At 45.6% G+C, this 18,262-nt stretch overlaps 1 protein-coding gene across 1 annotated transcript; it reads left to right on the top strand.

Moving 5' to 3' along the window:
- Nucleotides 1–4,370: 4,370 nt before the first annotated feature.
- LOC143837170 (uncharacterized) lies at nt 4,371–12,093 on the top strand. The gene is made up of 4 exons (XM_077336701.1): nt 4,371–4,519; nt 8,388–9,359; nt 10,223–10,386; nt 10,666–12,093. The coding sequence occupies exons 2-4, from the start codon at nt 8,402–8,404 to the stop codon at nt 11,788–11,790; spliced, it is 2,247 nt and encodes a 748-aa protein (XP_077192816.1). The 5' UTR covers nt 4,371–4,519; nt 8,388–8,401; the 3' UTR covers nt 11,791–12,093.
- Nucleotides 12,094–18,262: the final 6,169 nt, after the last annotated feature.

Below are 18,262 nucleotides of genomic sequence, written 5' to 3'. Positions count from 1 at the left end.
CCCTGCCAGCAAATGCTCATGGGAATTGTAGTCCATGGACATCTGGAGAACCACAGGTTGACTACCCCTGCCCTAGATCAAAAGATAATAATGGAATTCTAAGCAGATATTACTTCAATTTATACTCTACTTGTTCTCCAGCGTTGACCCATGTTGTCTTGCATAATTCTCCTCTCATCCCTGTCAGGTAGATTAGGCTGAGAGTGTTTGCATGGTTCAAGTTAATCCAGCAATCTTCCATGGCAGAACAAGGTTCTGAACCTAGGACTCGCAATCACTTTAACCATTATAACACATTGCTTCTCAGGTTATACTTAAGCCCTTAATGGAGTTAGAACTCAGTTTAGGATTGCCACATAAATTGCAACATACCGAAAACATTTATCTAATATTTCTTGATCATCTACCGGAACAATTGAGAGTGGTACCTTGGCTTCAAAATTTATTTTGGGGTATTTACAGGTTAGGACTGTGGTGCTACCAGCGGGGTGGGGAATTTCAGATACGTCAACAGGCCTACTGAAATATTAATAGACCTGAAAATTAATCATAGCATTATAACCTTTTGTGGTTTCCTGAATAAAATATTTATTAAACAGCGTGGACTAAGGATCTAAGCTTTTATGAGGATGGTGGTAATAAATGGCATTCATCATTTTGTGTAAACCCAACTATCTGTTCAAATATTGATATAAAAAGATTGATTGCGTTCACTTGACAGGGATATAGAATTTTTATTACTATAGAGCTGAACAAGTCATCTGAGTTATGGCTAACATGGAAATTGCATTTGTTTAAAAGTTCAAATCACTCTAGGAAATTTGTTAATAACAAAACATCTCCCCTATGCAGAGGTAGTTTCCTTTCTTCCCTTTGTGCAAACTTTGACTGATGCATTGGTCCAGATTTTGTTTAAAATGGATAAATAAGGATGCTTCCTGAATCAGGCAATGAATTGGATCAAAGTTTGCTTCCAATATCCGGTGTCCCAAAGCAACTTGATGCCCAGTGCTTGGGAAAAGGTGGTCTTCTCTGTTACATGTTACTCCAAAGTAGCATGTAATATGATTTTAAGAATATTTTTATATGTAAGAGAATCATGCTTCTAATTTTAACCCATACAAACACTACTCCAGTTCCAGTCAAGTTATGAGAATTTGGACAAACATTGAGTCAACATACTTCTGTCTCCTTTTTCCTAGTAAATCCAAACTATAGTTCTGTTTCCATTTTAGCCTTTGCTACACTGTTAAGAGTTACTAGGATACTTCTGGGTTCAGATCTCTTAAAAGTCAGAAATTTAATTTTTAAAGATGCAGGATATTTAAGTGCCAGCCCCCCAAAAATTGAAAAACACACACAATACCTTTATTGGCATAAAGCAGATTAGCAAAATGAACAGAGATAGTCAGGATACATCAATCAGTTTACGTTTAAAAACTAAAGACAAAAATTCACCCATAATAAAAGTGACATTGGCATCAGCGCTCAATAAAAACTGGCAGATCAGGTCTTTTGAATGGTTTCTCCATTTCGATATAAAAGGTATAATATGCCTTCGCTGGACAATAAACAAGGGACAATTCAGTAAGATAAGTTGCATGGCGTCAGGAGTGTTTAATTCACAGGGACCTAGTCTATTTTTGAAAAGAATCTTGGCAAATCTCCCTTGTAATACTTTGAATGGAAAGGCATTGAGCCGAGCAAGCAAAAATGGTCTGCGATAAAGGGGATTTGCCAAGTTATAGAAATAAGACGGCATTATCCCATGCTTCACTTGGAGACCAAGTGCTTGTTGTTGTTAGGTGCGAAGTCGTGTCCGACCCATCGAGACCCCATGGACAATGATCCTCCAGGCCTTCCTGTCCTCTACCATTCCCGGAGTCTATTTAAGTTTGCACCTACTGCTTCAGTGACTCCATCCAGCCACCTCATTCTCTGTCATCCCCTTCTTCTTTTGCCCTCGATCGCTCCCAGCATTAGGCTCTTCTCCAGGGAGTCCTTCCTTCTCATGAGGTGGCCAAAGTATCTGAGTTTCATCTTTAGGATCTGGCCTACTAAAGAGCAGTCAGGGCTGATCTCTTCTAGGACTGACCGGTTTGTTCGCCTTGCAGTCCAAGGGACTCGCAAGAGTCTTCTCCAGCACCAGAGTTCAAAAGCCTAAATTCTTTGACACTTGGCCTTCCTTATGGTCCAACTTTCGCAGCCATATATTGCAACTGGGAAGACCATAGCCTTGACTAAACACATTTTTGTTGGCAGGGTGATGTCTCTGCTTTTTAGGATGCTGTCTAGATTTGCCATAGCTTTCCTCCCCAGGAGCAAGCGTCTTTTAATTTCTTTGCTGCAGACCCCATCTGCAGTGATCTTGGAGCCCAGGAAAATAAAATCTGTCACTATCTCCATTTCTTCCCCATCAATTTGCCAGGAATTGAGAGGACCGGATGCCATGATCTTTGTTTTCTTGATGTTGAGTTTCAAGCCAACTTTTGCACTCTCCTCCTTCACCCGCATCAACAGGCTCTTTAGTTCCTCTTCACTTTCTGCCATTAGAGTGGTATTAACTGCATATCTAAGGTTGTTGATATTTCTCCCTGCAATCTTGATCCCAATTTGTGACTCCTCTAATCCCGCCTTTCTCATGATGTGCTCCGCATACAAGTTAAATAGGCAAGGCGACAGTATACAGCTTTGCCAAACTCCTTTCTCAATTTTGAACCAATCAGTAATTCCATGTGAACTGTTGCTTCTTGACATGCATATAAATTTCTCAAGAGACAAATAAGATGCTCTGGTATTCCCATCTCTTTAAGAACTTGCCACAATTTGTTGTGCTCTACACAATCAAAGGCTTTAGCATAGTCAATGAAGCAGAAGTAGATGTTCTTCTGGAACTCCCTAGCTTTCTCCATGATTCAGCGTATGTTGGCTTTGTTGGAGTGTAGTCAGAATGGTAGAGAACCATTTAAATTTAAAATAGTCTCTCAATAAATAGGCCAATAAACTATCTGATCGAACCCTAAAATGCAGTTTTAGCCAATATTTGAAGGTAGAAATCCAGGCCTTAGTTTCAAGAAGATTATGGCCGATTTCGAGACAGAAGGAGGAGTAAGGGACACAATTTGGAGTTCCCAAAATCTGCCGAAAAAAGGCAGACTGTAACCTTTCCAAGTTTTTGTTAAAAGCTGAGATCCACAGAGGGATGCCGTATAAAATTTGGGGAAGAATTTTTGAAGTGAAGGTTTTATCCCATTTTTCGTATACTGTCTGACCACATATAATGCAGTTTTATAAGTGCTGTTTCATGCTGAGCATGTCTTTACATTTTTGATGCCACTTTTTTGGTACTGACTTTATTATTGCTGGATTTTTGTTTGTTTTTGTGATTTAATTTCTGAGTCCTCTATCTCTGTTGTTCCTCATACACATTTTCCAAATAACTAGATGCTTGTCTAATGCATGCACAAGTTGACACATTCATTTTATATGCTGGCAAAGGTGTTTTTAAGCCATTAAAAGCCTGGAGGACACTTTTGGTTTCTTTGCATTTTCTAGTGTATCTTTAACCTAAAAAAACAAAACATTTCTTGCCTGCTGAAACACTGGCGAGATTATTGCATACTGACTGTCACAGATAAGCAGATGATTCCCATGCAATAGTCCTTTCTATCCCCATTCTCATCTGGGAAATGTCAAAATGCTGTGTTGAGTTGGGTTCAAATCTCTGCAGGAATGCAAACAAGACATGTGCAACATTTGAAGGAAAGAGGGAAGGTGCACAATCTAAAACCCAAGTCTTTTACACAGCTATTGAGGCAGGAAGCTCTCAACACTTTAGGTTCAGTTGAATGCACAGAGCAGGCTTGATGCATGATTGACCAAGGTTTATTTTTGTGGCTTTCTGATAGCAAATAAGCCCTCCTTTGGACTCCTCCAATGAGCATTTGCCCAACTTTGGTGTCTGTTTGCTGCTGGCGTTAACAGCGCATGCATTAAGTCTTATATCCAAAATTAAACTTTGCCCGTCTTCGAGGAGCCACTGGACTCCAAACTTTGTTGTATTGTTTCACCTCGAGACGGCGACCCACCTGCACCTAAAAAGCTACCAGAAATGTAGGCTGCAAAACCCGCCTTGAAAGCCAGAGTCCCCTCCTCGGCTACAAGCTGACTTGGAAGCCCTGTTGCAGGCGCAAGGGATGGACGCCCTACTTGGCGGTGGAAAGCGGAGACCTCGTACGAGCCCTCAATGAGCTCGACCAACCCTCAGGTGGTGGCCGCAGGTCTCCCGGAAGCCGCACCGATCACCACACGCGCCCCATGAGAGTTCACCATTGCTCCGCGGCGACCAATCACCGTCAAGTGGAGGCGGGGTCGAGTCCGTCGGAGGGCGGGAAAGAGGCTCAATTAGAAGCTCGGGAAAGGGGCTCTCACGCGACTGGCGTTTATAACCGAAGAAGGAGGAGGCGAACTGGGGCGCCCATTGCGAGGAGTGCCCTGACTAGGCTGTGGGGGCAGACAGGTGGGAGTCTAAAATGGCGGGGGAGTGTCTTCTAAAATGAACGGGGCTGACACCTGCTGTACTGTGTCCTGCGACTCGGGAGCTCCGTTACAGAGCTCAGTGGAGTATGATGCTGTGGGGCACCCCCTCCGAAGCAGCCATTTCCTCCAGGGGAACTGCTCTCTTTAGCCTGGAGGAGAGCTGTAATTCCAGGGGTCCTCAGGTCCCTCCTGGAGGCTGGCACCCCTACCCCTGGTACATTAGGGTGGCCAACCTCGAAGTGGTGGCTGGAGAACCCCTGGAATTACCCCTGGAAGGAGTCAGTTCCCCTGAAGAAAAGGGCAGCTTTGGAGCGTGGGGTCTGGTATTGCATCCCCGATGAGTTCCCTTTCCCCTGAACTAGTTTTTGTTCATGTTTCTTTGAAGTTATATTATGGGGTTTTAAGTGCGCTTGTACAGTTATTATTGCAGCTTTTTTCAGATGTAAGCCGCTGTGAGCCGGCTCACCAAGAGTGGCAGCAAATAAATCAGACCCAGATCTGGCAACCATAGTTTGCCAGTCTCGAGCTGGGTCCTGGTGTTCCCCTGGGATTACATCTGGCCTGCAGCCTACACAGAGATCAATGTCCTGGAGGAAAAGAAAGATTTAGACTCTCCAGCATCAGTTCCCTGCTGAGTTCACCCCACAGACTCAGCCCTCTGTAGGCACTGCTCCCAAATCTCCAGGAATCTCCCATACTGAAGTTGGGAACTCAAACTCCTGTCTTTAAGCATGATCATTCCAGAGGGGTAGCCTTTATGTTAGCCTGTATCATCAAGATAAGGCTGGAGTCCAGTTGCACACTAAATTTGAACAAAATTTATTCTGGCATAGTGAGTTCTGGTTCACAGATATTTATGCTGGAATTTTGTTAGTACCACTTCAAGGTACCACTGGACTCCTGTTATATTTTAAGAATGGCATTTTATATATACAGCACCAAAATCAGATGCTAATTTATGTGCTATGAGAAGAGAGGTTTAATAGATAAAAAGAAGGTGTTTGGGCAGCAGCTAGGAAAACCAATCTATTAATAATTTCAGCTTCTCCATCTCCCATGTACCCCCAGGTTACCAAAGAGACAACACCTGGATTGGTTCTAGCTAGCATTTGCTTGCCTCTTGTTGCTCTTTGGTTAATGAAATATTTTCTGGTTTCTGTGCACTGAGCTATAAATGTTCATCATTTTAATGACTAAAGGTGACACATCAAGCTCAGTCCTGCCCATGATTACTGTGATGCAAGGCCCTCTACATTCAACAGTAAACAGAGTAAGGCATAGAATTGCAGGTATGAGTTGATTTTTTGAAAAGCAGCAGCAGAAAAACAAAATGCAAGGACATAGGACATTTGTCCTTTTGCATTGTAGCTGCTGTATTGGGAAATGATGCTTTAGATTGTAAAATGTTGAATATATTAATTTAAATCATTTACATCTACAGTATATTTATTTATTTAAGATTCAGTGGATGGCTGTGTTGGTCTGAAGCAACAGAACAAAGTATGAGTCCAGTAGCACTTTTAAGACCAACAAAGTTTTGTAAGAAATGTGCATGCACACAAATGCTTATACTCAGAATGACACTTTTTTGGTCTTAAAGGTGCCACTTTTATTTATCAATGGGACTCAAGGCAGTTTACCCAGAATGAGTAATAGGATGAGACAGTCAATAAACAATGAAATACAATTTGGGTGGTAGAACCCACCAGAAGTTTTAAAAACAGAACTGAATTTTAAAAAGTTTATTAACATGACGCATTAAATGCTGCAAAATTCCACAGGATAAATTTGCAGCCAACTATACACAATAGTTGGGAAAGGCACTGGCAAACCATCCCGTATTGAGTCTGCCATGAAAACGTTGGAGGGCGTCACCCCAAGGGTCAGACATGACTCGGTGCTTGCACAGGGGATACCTTTACCTTTTTATACACAGTAGTATAGATCACAGTCCCTAATAATTTGCGTGGTTCATTTTGTATAGTGCTGCCGTATTCTTTGCAGAGAGGTGGTATAAAAATGTAGTAATTGTTGACTTAACAAGGTACATGTTTAGAATTACTGATGCCCATACTGTATATGCACAAACTGGTAGATGACACACACAAAAATAAACCAAGCGGCTAAGGCAGCTAGTCTTTTTGATCAGCACAATATGTACATTGATGATTGGTTGCAGAGGGCATAATTACACATGATATGTCGTTCCATTATCTATTTTTTATTCCCAGTGGTGATTCTTTTAAGTTGCATAATGCAATTACTGGGGCTGTGATTTTTATTGGGGGGTTGGAGTGCTGCTCTGTATTCGTAGTGTTTGAAGGCCAAGAGTGGGATGGCTTCTGGAGCTTTGGCCCCAGCGGTGGACCTCCTGCTGGCCCCTGGGTTTTGGCCACTGTATGACACAGAGTGTTGAATTGGATGAGCCAATGGGCTAATTTAACATGGCTTCTCTTATGAATGTGTCAAAGCTGGCATAAGCATAGTAATTTCAGAGGGCTAAGGGGGTTACCTGTTGGACCAAAACAAAATAGAAGTTCAGAAGACTTAACAACATTTATTCCGTAATGAGTTTTTGGGAGGTCAGAGCTCACTTCCTCAAATACATTAGAAAGTAAGAAAATAATGCAATAAACTCTTAAAATTGGGTAAATGAGTTTCTTTCTTCCTTGCATCTGAGGAGGTAAGCCCAGAACCACAAGATTTCATAAATGTTATTGGTCTCTAAGATGTGTCTGGACTTCTGTTTGGGAAGCATGATAGCTAAGTTTCTAGGCACTTCACGTATTTCTCTGCCACAAGTTCTCTGAGTGGCCTTTGGCAAGCCATTGTGTTCTCTGACCCCTCTCTGCAATACAGGTTATCTACCATACAGGAATGTTGTAAGTACTATTTATAACATACTTGAAATGCCTTGAACACAGGAGCAGTGTATCGGGTGGACAGATCTGACTGTCTCTCCCACTGTGACGCTCCTAGTAGCCCTTGGCACCTTGTCTTGTTTGATTGTTTCTCAGGAACAATGGCAGTATTGCAGGCTGGCTGCGAAAATACTTGTCAGCTTTAGACTGATGCTGTATTGAGCAGGAGGTTGAATTAGATCAGGGGTAGTCAAACTGCGGCCCTCCAGATGTCCATGGACTACAATTCCCAGGAGCCCCCTGCCAGCGTTCGCTGGCAGGGGGCTCCTGGGAATTGTAGTCCATGGACATCTGGAGGGCCGCAGTTTGACTACCCCTGGATTAGATAGTCTGCATGGCTCCTTCCAACTATATGCTTCTGGATGAAAAGTTCCCTGGGGCCATTTGAGTCCCTTGGGTAATAATTGGCCCACCTCTGCACTCTCTAGGTATTGGTAAACTCTCAGTTGTGTTCAAGGCGATATTACTATTAGAAAAGGTGTATGTGGAATCTGTTTTCTACATGAATATGTGGCAAAGCATTCCATTGGCAAGGAGGTCTCCAGCATGGTGTAGTGGTTAAGAGAGGCAGACTCTAATCTGGAGAACCAGGCTTGATTCACATGCAGCCAGCTGGGTGACCTTGAGCTAGTCACTGAGCAGTTCTCTTAGAGCTCTCTCAGCTTTACCTACCTCACAGAGTGTCTGTTGTGAGGAGAGGAAGAGAAAGGTGTTTGGAAGCCACTTTGGACTCTTTCAGGGAGCAGAGTACAAAAAAACAGCTCTTATTATTATTTATGTTTATATTATGCCTCTTTGTTTTTCCACTGAAGACCCAAAGCAGCATATAACATCACCACCCCCCAGGTTTCCCCCAGCTTTATATTAGTCACCTTTGCTAGGGAGAACTTAGCTTAAACTTTTTACTGTTTTGTATGCTTTTACTAGGATTTACTGTCAGCATGAATCCTTGCAGCAAGGAAAAAAGAAACCAACGTCCTATCGCCAGCACTGGCTTACCCTGTTCTTCCCACCAGCAGAAAGCCTCCCACACTGAGCAGAGCAGGTCTGGGGAGAAACCCGTTAGGGTCAAACGCCGCAGAACCAGATGGGAGCGCAATTATGTCAGATTTGGACGGACTGGCACTGACAGCGTCCTGGAGCAAAGGCCCAGCTGCTGGGGGCTGCAGAAGGCTTTTCCCCCTGCCTGGAATTCTCAGCTGAACAACTGTGACAAGCCAGCCTCCTTCAAGGGGATCAGTGGTACAAAAACTGTGATTATAACCCAGAACAGAATCTCTCTGGGCATGTTTAATAAGAAGGTAAATTCTGCTAACATAGAGAGGTTACTGGACCCTGGATGTGAGCAAGATTTTGTGGAGGCCACCCAATTGCAAAGAGACAGCGGAGTGGATAAATCTACTGTCTCTGATCAGGCATCTATTCCTTGTCAGCAGCCGGGATCCAGTGTAAATGATCTCTGTGGAACAAATGAGGATTCTCTTCCTGTAGTTATACCCGCTGTCTGTGAAGGGGTTACAGAACACAGTTTCACAGCTCCTATAAACATGACGGATCCTGCATCCCAGTCTTCGGCATTATCTGCTGCTGCAGAGGTGAATCACCAGTCAGAACTTCAAATGGCAGAGCCTGATCCTTGCCAGAAGAAAAAGGAAAACATCCCCCCTGTCTCCCCAGCAGGAGCCCACAAAACCAGACATCTTGCTGGGGAACTGGCTCATAACCTGGAAAAGAAGCTCAACCTCAAGGCGATATTCCCTGGGCGCAACTTAATCAATGAAACACGTCGGGCTATTTTCAGCATCCTTCTGGAGCAGAAGCAAAAGTTACCTACTTTTTCTGCTTTGGGGTGGTATGAGAAGATAGCAGGAGGTTCTGAGCGTGATGCCATCCAGGCAGGTAAGCTGCCTTTTGAACTCCCCCCGCCCCCCACCAAAGGAATTCAAGAACAGTGTGTAAGCTTAGAATTTCCCAGGACTCTTCCGTAACCTGGATATCAAGGAGGTGTGGCAGTTGTTTGAGGACATTAATTAATGACCTGCAAAAAGTCCTAGCGTTAACAACTCTGCTCAGGTCTTGCAATCAGAGTTCCAGGGCTTCCTTGACTAAGTCCCTTGATCTCCTGTTGGGTCTTTTCCTGCTGCCTTCCACTTTTTCCTAGCATGATAGTCTTTTCCAGGAACCTTTGTCTTCTCAGAATGTGTCCAAGGGACAATCACTTCAGTTTAGTCATTTTAGCTTCTAGGGAGAGTTCTGTCTTAATTTGATCAGAAACCCACTTATTTGTCTTTTTTGCAGTCTACGGTGTCTGTAAAACTCCCCTCCAACACTACTTTTCAAATGAATTAACTTTCTTTCCTGAGATATCCCACCTTATGACCTGAACTTCACCATCCTCACTGATCCCCAAAGCCTTCAAGGAATCTGCCTACTTCCTTTAGGACCAAAGTCTTACCAGTCCCCCTCTCTCCTCTTTAAACTCACTTTAAGCTTCATGCTTTGCCCAACTTCACATGCTATTTTGCACCATCCAAACTGTCAGGGACTTTAGATTCAGCTGTGTAGCTTTGTTAGTCTGACGCAAAATAATAAAGTTTGAGTCCAATGGCACCTTAAAGATCAGCGAAGTTTAATTCTGAGTGTAAGCACACCAAAGTGACACCGGACTCAAACTTAGTTCTGTTAGTAGCTTTGACAGACTTCTGGTTCTAGATTTTGTGATTCTGGATGGGAAGATCAGTTTTCTTTTTTGCTCCCTCTAGATTTCAAGACCCCAGTTGGCAGGTTTCAAGAGTGGCAATTAGAAACAAAATCCAGTGTCAGCAGCAGAAACTCCAGCCCAGGGATTTTTTCGAAAAAGAAGAGAGGCCGAGATGTGTCCTTCACCAGCCCCTTTCCCAGTCTTGCACATACAGCTATACAAATGGTGAGTACCCTGAAACTTTAGACGTCACTATTCATTCACTCAGGCTGATTTGAAAAGAAGACAGTTTTGTAAAATGATAACAGTAAAGTGGAGATACAGTGTCTCTGATTGATGCTGGACATACATGAAATTTTCTCTAGTGGAGAATTAAGCGGATTCCAGTGTCTACCCATTGGGAGATTTCTCTGTAACTCAAACAGCAGCCCCACCCCTGTATTCATGTAGTTTTCTTCATCTCCGACTGCTCTGAAGCTGTCATTGTTTCCTTCCTCTGTACAGGATGAAGGGAGAGTATTCCCAGGAAAAGACACAGACTTTTTTGTGAAGCCGGATGGGTTTAACCAACAGAGCTTGGGCTCAACAGCTATCAAGCCCCGCTCTCATCTTCTGTCTTCCCAGCATGTGAACCCGATAGCAGGAAGCTCCCTTACGCCAGAGAGACAATGTCCCCTGCAGGAGGCTGTGCTCAGAACTGCGTGGCCTTGGGAACAAGGGCTGAAAGATGCTCTCTGGAAGCCCCAGAGCAGGCAAGAGAGGGCCAAGGAAGCCTACAGACCACTACAAAAGAAGAATGTACCCCAAAGGCCCTGCTTGCCTTTCAGTACCTGGGATGCCTGGAGTCCGGCCAATGTAAGCCCCAGCCAGTTCCCCATCACTGACTCCCGGCAGTATTCTGAGCTCGGATCAGAGCAGTGGCACTCACAAGAGGCAGAGCCTGCTCCAGTCCATACCTTACAATTTCCACAGAATCAGTGGACTTCCCAGACTCGGGGCGTGGGGCACACCGAGAAAGCCGCCTCTGAGTCTCAGACCTCCTTTGACGTCTTAAAAAGCATCTGGAGTCCCAATGTGCCTAGCAGAGGAGCCAGACATCCCGTGCCACGAGCCCACGGCTATCCTTTTCTCACTCACCAGCCATCCACTTTAAGGGAGCTGAATTCAGACCGAGAGGAGGCTCTCCAGATGTGCAATATCAGCCCCGAGCAGAACTGCTGCTTGCTCAGGCAAAACCCTCAGCAAGAAATGCACGTCCCTGGCAGACACCCACTGAATGGACCTCTGGGGTTCTCTGGACGGGCAAACTCAAGAATTCACCGCCAGAAAGCTGCTTTTGAACCGGAAGGAATCTCAAACAGTCACCAACTTTGGGGACCATCATTGGCCTCCACAAAAATGCAGGGAGTCACTAATAAAGACTGCACCGGTTCCAGGATCCTGCCTTGTAACTGGCAGAGGCTCAGCCAAGTGGAAGGCCTGCGGCTCCTCCAGCAACTGCCAATGTCATATTTCCCCCCCTCGGAGGTTCTAGAACATGAGCAGTCCCCACTCCATTCATTGCGGGGCCATCGTCTGGGACGGTCCAGCCCTGAACCCTGGGCCTTCCCACGCATGAAGTTGTACTGAAACAGTGCAGAGGCATCCCTAAACAGCCGGTGGTTTCACCTAAAGACTTCATGTTAGGTCTCTAAGAGCTGGACAGCCAAGGTTATTTGCATTCACCTCAACAACTTGTTTTTACCTTGGCCACAACTCTTCTATAACAACTAGCCATCCTTTTAAAGCAGTTTTATTGGCCCATTCATATGTGGCTGAGCTTCCCCTATGAATAATATTTTTGTTTTCTTGATGGGAGTCATTGCTCGGGGAGCGGAAGGTGTAGGCTAGCTGTCTCTTGATGCTATTACCTGGATAATATTAAATTGCCACGTTTCATAAACAAAGTACCCTTTGCTGTTGGTTATTTTTTTAGTTAACTCAGTCGAGTCAGAACACATCAGAATTTGAGTGTGAACTTCTTCAGGAACCGCTGTGTACCGTTCAGCTGAGGTCCGATTGTATGTGCTCTGTCCTTTGTATGTTTTCAGTGTGTACCAGCTGCCTGCACTCAGGGTCATAGGCTGTTCTCACACTATCTTTAACCGCTCCTAGCGGAGCGGATAAAATAATTCGTTAAGGGCCCCAAGGGTGGGCCCTGTCTGTGATGAGGAAGGGTGCCGATAGGCCCCTTCCCCCAGACTGACAATCGGAGGGCCCAATCGGCAGGCGCAAAGCCCGCCGACTCCTGAGCCCCGCTAGCGCCTGCTGCATTCAGAGTGCAGCAGGCTTATTTACTAGTTTTTAGAAGAATTCTGGATGTACTAACTTGGGAAGAGAGTGGTTGTGCCTAGAATGCTGATCAACACCAGAAGTTTGTCAAAATTGTTGGAATAGTGTTGTCATATTCCCTTAATTAGCAGTGTGATCGAGGCTAAGCAATCGTGGAACCCATGTGAGAGTGCTGGTAAAGGAAAGCAACAAACAAAATAAGCAGGCTGAGACTCCTTCGGTCGAATATATATTTACTTTATTATAATAAAGAATTACATTTCTGGATAGAATAATAAAGAGATAGAGTCCTAATCTAGCTAGCTAGGATGGAGAGGAATTCAGGGATGCAACCTCCTCTGTTGGCAAGATGGAGGAGAAGTGGTTGTGCAAGAGAGGGGAGGGGAGGGCCCTAAAAGGATAAAGAAGGAAGTTTGGTCCTTGAGAATATCAGTCTACCATCAAAGGGATAGCCATAAATGGAGAGACAGGATTTTATTTATCTTCAATTTATTCATTTCAATTTCTGTGCCACCTTTCCCAGGGCTATTGGCTCATGGCGGATGCTAGGATACTGACCTGGCTGTCTCTAACACTCTGATGGCCCCTCTGAAGTCTGAGGCGAAAGATACATCACAATAGCCTCTTCTAACACATTAACAGCAAGGGATGCTACAGCAAAGTTAATGTTTACTGACATGTTTCATGAAAAATTACATTTTATGCTTTATACATACACACACACATATATATATGAGTGTATATGTAGATGTGTGGATGGATGTTTGTGTGTGTATATCATCATAACACTATATAATTCTGAAGTTGTATAAAGATAATTCATAGCTTACCTGATTGGCTGCCATTTCGTCCCACAAACAGCCAATCAGGTAGGCTGTCCCACACCTGACCATACACCCTGACAAAATACAGAAGGTGCCGAAGCCTCCTGTTGGTGGAATATCCCCCACTCAGGGCCAATTGCTGCTCTTGCTTGGGATTCCGCCCCCCCCCTTCTCTTCAGGCCTCTGTGAAGGAAGCCTCTAAGAGCCCCTGACTGAGGTGAGGCCCATTTTCTTCTGAGACCAACGCATGTGGGCATGTGTGCGCTTTCCTTTTGAGTGGGGAAAGCTTTCCCCTTTTGCTTAACTGCTAGCTGACAGGGAAGCCACAGAAAAGCCCCAGCTCACTTAAAATAATGTTGCGGCCTTGTTGCTAGAGGGAAGATGCAGCAAAACCACACGTGTCTCTTCTCCACCATTCTGAACATTTGAGGCCCACTGCGCAAGGTTGTTGTGGAGATGAAACATATACTATACTGGGTTGTTTTGCAGATGAAACTTGCAGGGGTTATTTTGCCTCTTATTTCATCTGCTGTACAAAAGGCCTCAAGTGTTTTATCTCCACAACAACCTGTGTGGGAGCCTCAAATGTTTCTTTTGCTCAACAGCCCTGTCCACACTCCAAAGCAGCCATTACTGTCTGGAGAGCTCATCTTTATAGTCTGGAGATGAGCTCTAATTCCAGGAGATCCCCAGGCCCCATGAGGAGGATAGCTACCATAAATTGGAAATATTCTTTGAGGTTTGGATGTGGGGCCTTAAAATGGTACAATGCCTCAGAGTCCACCCTCCAAAACAGCAAATTTCACCTACAGAGCTGATCTTTATAACCTAGAGATAAGCAGTGATAGTAGAGACAATGGTAAAGGCTTGCAGGCCAAGGTTGAGGTGGAGTGGCACGGTGTGTCCCACCTGGGCCATGGGCTCTGGCCAGCCCTTACCAGCACATGCAGGAAGATCTAAATAAAGTGCCTCCATCCTATTTCAGGCCAATAAACATTTGCACAGAGGAAGTAAGGTAGCCAGATAGGTGCCACCTCTTCAGACGTTGGCAGCCCTATGTTGCCATCTTAAGAATTACACTTTCAGGATCTCAGGGTCTGTGTGGTCGCTGGCCCAGAGCAAGGGATGCTGATCCAAGATTCAGACCAGATTGTCACGAACAGCGTTGTGTACTGTGAAATCATCCACTGACAGGATAGATCTACCCATGCAAGCCACTTCATTGGGGGTTAGTGGCTTTCCCAGCTGACCAAAGCCAGTGGCTCATAGCTGTTCAGGCACCCATGAACATGCCCAACATCACCATGATGCCATTGCATGCAACAGAAGCCACCCCTACAGTCATGTACTTGCCCAAAGAACATCACTCCAGTGACTTCGCCCAGAACAGTGGCCTAGCCCTTGCTGTATTCCTGTGTACCACGGGCTTTACCCCCATTATATATATATGGCTTGACCAATAGGAATGTTAGGATATTTTCAATATTTTCACAAATAGGCCATGTGAAACAAGCAGGCTCAGAGATACCCAGATATGTAAATAGCTGCCAAGCCCCTGTAGGTATTAGCAACAGAAACCACTGACATTTTTGCCTCTGATTATTTTGCTTCTGTGGATAATCAGTTGCTGTTCTTTTGCCCAAAGAGGTCCCTGTGCTGTCACAGATGATTCTGCCTTTAGGCAGTTGCTGTTCCTTTGGATTCTCGGCTCATTAAAGTTACATCCATGTCTCAACTTGCAGGCTTGTATTTTTTTTAATGTTATCTTTAACCGCTCCTGTGGAGCAGATAAAAAAAGAGTAAAGGCCCTGAGGGCAGGTCCTGTCTGGGATGAGGAAGGGTGCCAATTGGCCCCTTCCCCTAGACTGACAAGAGGAAGGCCCAATCGGGAGGCGACCCTCCACTTGTCATTCCAGCCCCAATGCCTCAATCAGCAGCCACGCACAGCGCAGCTGCTGATTGGCTCCTTGCCCCGGCACGGACCAGTTGGGAAGCACAAAGCGCCTCCCAACCCGCCCAACCCCCCACGAGCGCAAACCATGGCGGCCATTCCTATGTTGGCTGTCGCGAGGGAAGGTCGGCCCGCAGCCCCCCGTCATGGCGAGGCCTTTCGCCTGGGGGTGGGAGGAAAAAGCCTTCTGAGCCCCCAGGGATGGTGATCTGAAGGCTTTTCCCATGGAGGGGGGGAAGGAAAAAGCCCCCAGGACCTGAGAAGGCTTTTTCCCTGGGGGGGAGTTCGGGGGGGCCCAGCCCTTCACACCCGCCCAGGCAGCGCTGCCAGGGCGGTTGGGAACAGCTAGCACCTGCTGTATTTTTTTTCCAGTGGGCTTAATTACTAGTTTTATTCTAAACCAGGAAGATCCTTGAGCAGGTTCTTTCCTAATGAATTAGCCTAGCATGTAGAGAGTGAAAGAAGGGTGCAGATGGGATATATTTGACTTGCTTGTCCACCATAGTCAACCAGAAAAAATAATAATCGTGCACTACAACCCCTTCTTGGCTCTTGTGTGCTTCAGCCACAGGTGACATCTTACACCTACCTGCAATATAGAATTTACTGCAATATACAAGACTTACTTACAGAATACATTGAGGGTATCTAAACTGGCGACCAGTTTGTAGGAAAAGCACGACACTGTGAGATAAGGGCATGGATAACTTTATTTACTTCTTTTCTACTCTTTTCTCCCAGGAGGGACACAAAACTGTGGACAACATTTTCCTTTCCTCTTGGGAGGAAGGTTAGGCTGGGAATGTGTCCTTGGCCACAGCAGAATTTTGGATCAGGATGTGGGTCTCCCAGACTGTAGTCCAGCAGTCTAACCATAGTTATCCCTAGGGTTGCTAGTCTCCAGGTAGGGCCTGGGGCTCCTCTAGAAACAACTCAGCTGCAAGCTACAGAGATCAGTTACCCAGGAGAAAATGGATTATTTGGAGGGTGGACTCTGTCATCCCCGGGCTCCATCCCCAAATTTCTAGGGATTTTCCCACCTGGGTCTACCAACCCTTACCTCACCATCTCTTGCTGGTAGCTGGAGGGTGGGGACCGTCAACTCTATTTGACCCTGACCCTGCAGAGGAGACTGGGACGAATCATGCAACCACGATTGACGTGGATAGAATGATCCACTTTCCTTAGCTGTGCAAGAAGTTCGGTACAAACTTGACACCAGCATCACAAGTTGTAATGTTGACCCTATCACAGTTGACCCTATCACAGAAAGCCAGGACAGATGACCTGCATTAATTCCATAGCAAAATAAAAAAAATAAATGCCCCTGGGCGTGTACAGAATGCATTTCTAACACTTGGATAACTAACATGGAGACCTCCAGCACCAGGGGACGTGCTCTTATTCATGGCTTCATGCAAGCTTCAGATCTGTCTAGAGTGGGCTGCCAAACTCTGAACACAGCTGGGATCTTGGTTTGCAGTAGATAGGTTATATTCAAGTCTAGTATCACCTGAGTGATGTACTCTTAATATGTTCTGGGCTACTGGTGGTCCTATAATTTTCTTAAAATCACAGTCTTCTGCCTGGGACTCCCATGACAAATATCTAAGAGAAGACATCTACTTTTTCCCCTTCAACTCCCTCTTGAGAACTCCACTGTCCCCCGAGGATTTCAAAGCAGAAGTCCCCAACACTGTGTCCTCCAGGACTTTTTTTGATACTTATCAAGTGTTTCTAGAAGCGCACTGAGCCAGATGGGACTTGTGGCCGGCAGGACTTCTGATTGCCCACTGGAGATATGACTGGCTGTGCAAGTTAAAGGCATCCTGTTGAACAGAGCTTTTGCCTTAAACGTTGAGGGATTAACCTTGCTCTCTGCCGTTTTCTCCTTGACTCTGCCTCCTGTGGCTCTGTCCACCACCCTGTCTCAGAATTCCAAAGGTGCCTCAGCCTCAACAAGGCTGGAGATACTTACTTCAGAGTAACCGATTCATCCTCACCAGTCAACTCATTCCAGGCTGAACTTGGCTGGTCTTAAGGGTGACACTTGAGTTCTGCTTAAGCAAGTAGCCATGTCAGTCTTCAGTAGAACATTTAAATTCAAGTCCAGTCTAAGCTTTTGAGGGTCAAAGCTTTGACGAAGGGAGTTTTGACTCTCGAAAGCTTGTACCTTGAAGCAATGAGTGATTTGAACTGGCCAGACCCTGTTTTTTCTCCCCCTGAGCAGTGCATCAGGTGATCTTCATCTCCCCTGGATCTTAGCTTCAAACTGTCTTGCACACACCAGGAGAGGACTTATATCTCGTCAGTCTTCCTCACTTGTACAGACTTGCAAGGTGGGTTACAGATCATGAAAATGACAGAATGCAAAAGAGCAGTAAATATACAAGAAAAAAATACAATATGTTATACAGGACAGATAAGAAATTACATAGCAGGAGCCAGCTTCCTCTTTAAAAATTATGTAAAAGCTAGCAGTCAAGCCCATTGCATCCAGGAATCCAATGGGTGCCAGCAGGCCACGCAGTCAGAGGGGGCAGGTGGCGGCCGACGTACCTGAAACGGCATCGGCGCATCGGCAGAGTGAGGCGAAGTGCTGGCAGCCGCGAAACGTCCCTGGTGGTGGTTGGCCCAGTGCATGCCGTCAGAGGCAGTAGGTTTGCTGGCAAGTGAGGCAATGGGCACGCTAGCGGTTGGGCCAGCATGGCTGCTGGTGGGTGGGTCAAGCAGCAGCAAAGGCTCGGAGCCACGGGAGCGCTCTCCTCGCCAGGCAGGAAGTGTCTGGCGGTGAGGCTGGGCAAGCGCCTAGCGGCTGACTTCTGGAGGTGGGCGCTCCCAGGGCCAGCCCAAGCCGGCCACGCCCAGATTTGCCTGTGGTGGTGGAAGTGCAGGCCGGACACCCAGAGGTGTCCCGGACAGTGCTCCTCCTAGGCTGGCTTTTCACAAATATTAGAGCCAGCTTATGGTTAAGATAATAAAACCACCATACAAC

The sequence above is a fragment of the Paroedura picta genome, chromosome 5 (assembly GCF_049243985.1).
Source record: "Paroedura picta isolate Pp20150507F chromosome 5, Ppicta_v3.0, whole genome shotgun sequence".
Lineage (NCBI taxonomy): Eukaryota > Metazoa > Chordata > Lepidosauria > Squamata > Gekkonidae > Paroedura > Paroedura picta.
The sequence above is the reverse complement of the archived record's forward strand: the minus strand, read 5'-3'. Positions and strand labels throughout refer to the sequence as shown.

Coding starts and splice junctions, on each gene's coding strand:
- LOC143837170 (XM_077336701.1), top strand. CDS start 8,402: ATGAATCCTTGCAGCAAGGAAAAAAGAAACCAACGTCCTATCGCCAGC. Junction 9,360..10,222: donor GCGTGATGCCATCCAGGCAG/GTAAGCTGCCTT, acceptor TGCTCCCTCTAG/ATTTCAAGACCCCAGTTGGC. Junction 10,387..10,665: donor CACATACAGCTATACAAATG/GTGAGTACCCTG, acceptor TCCTCTGTACAG/GATGAAGGGAGAGTATTCCC.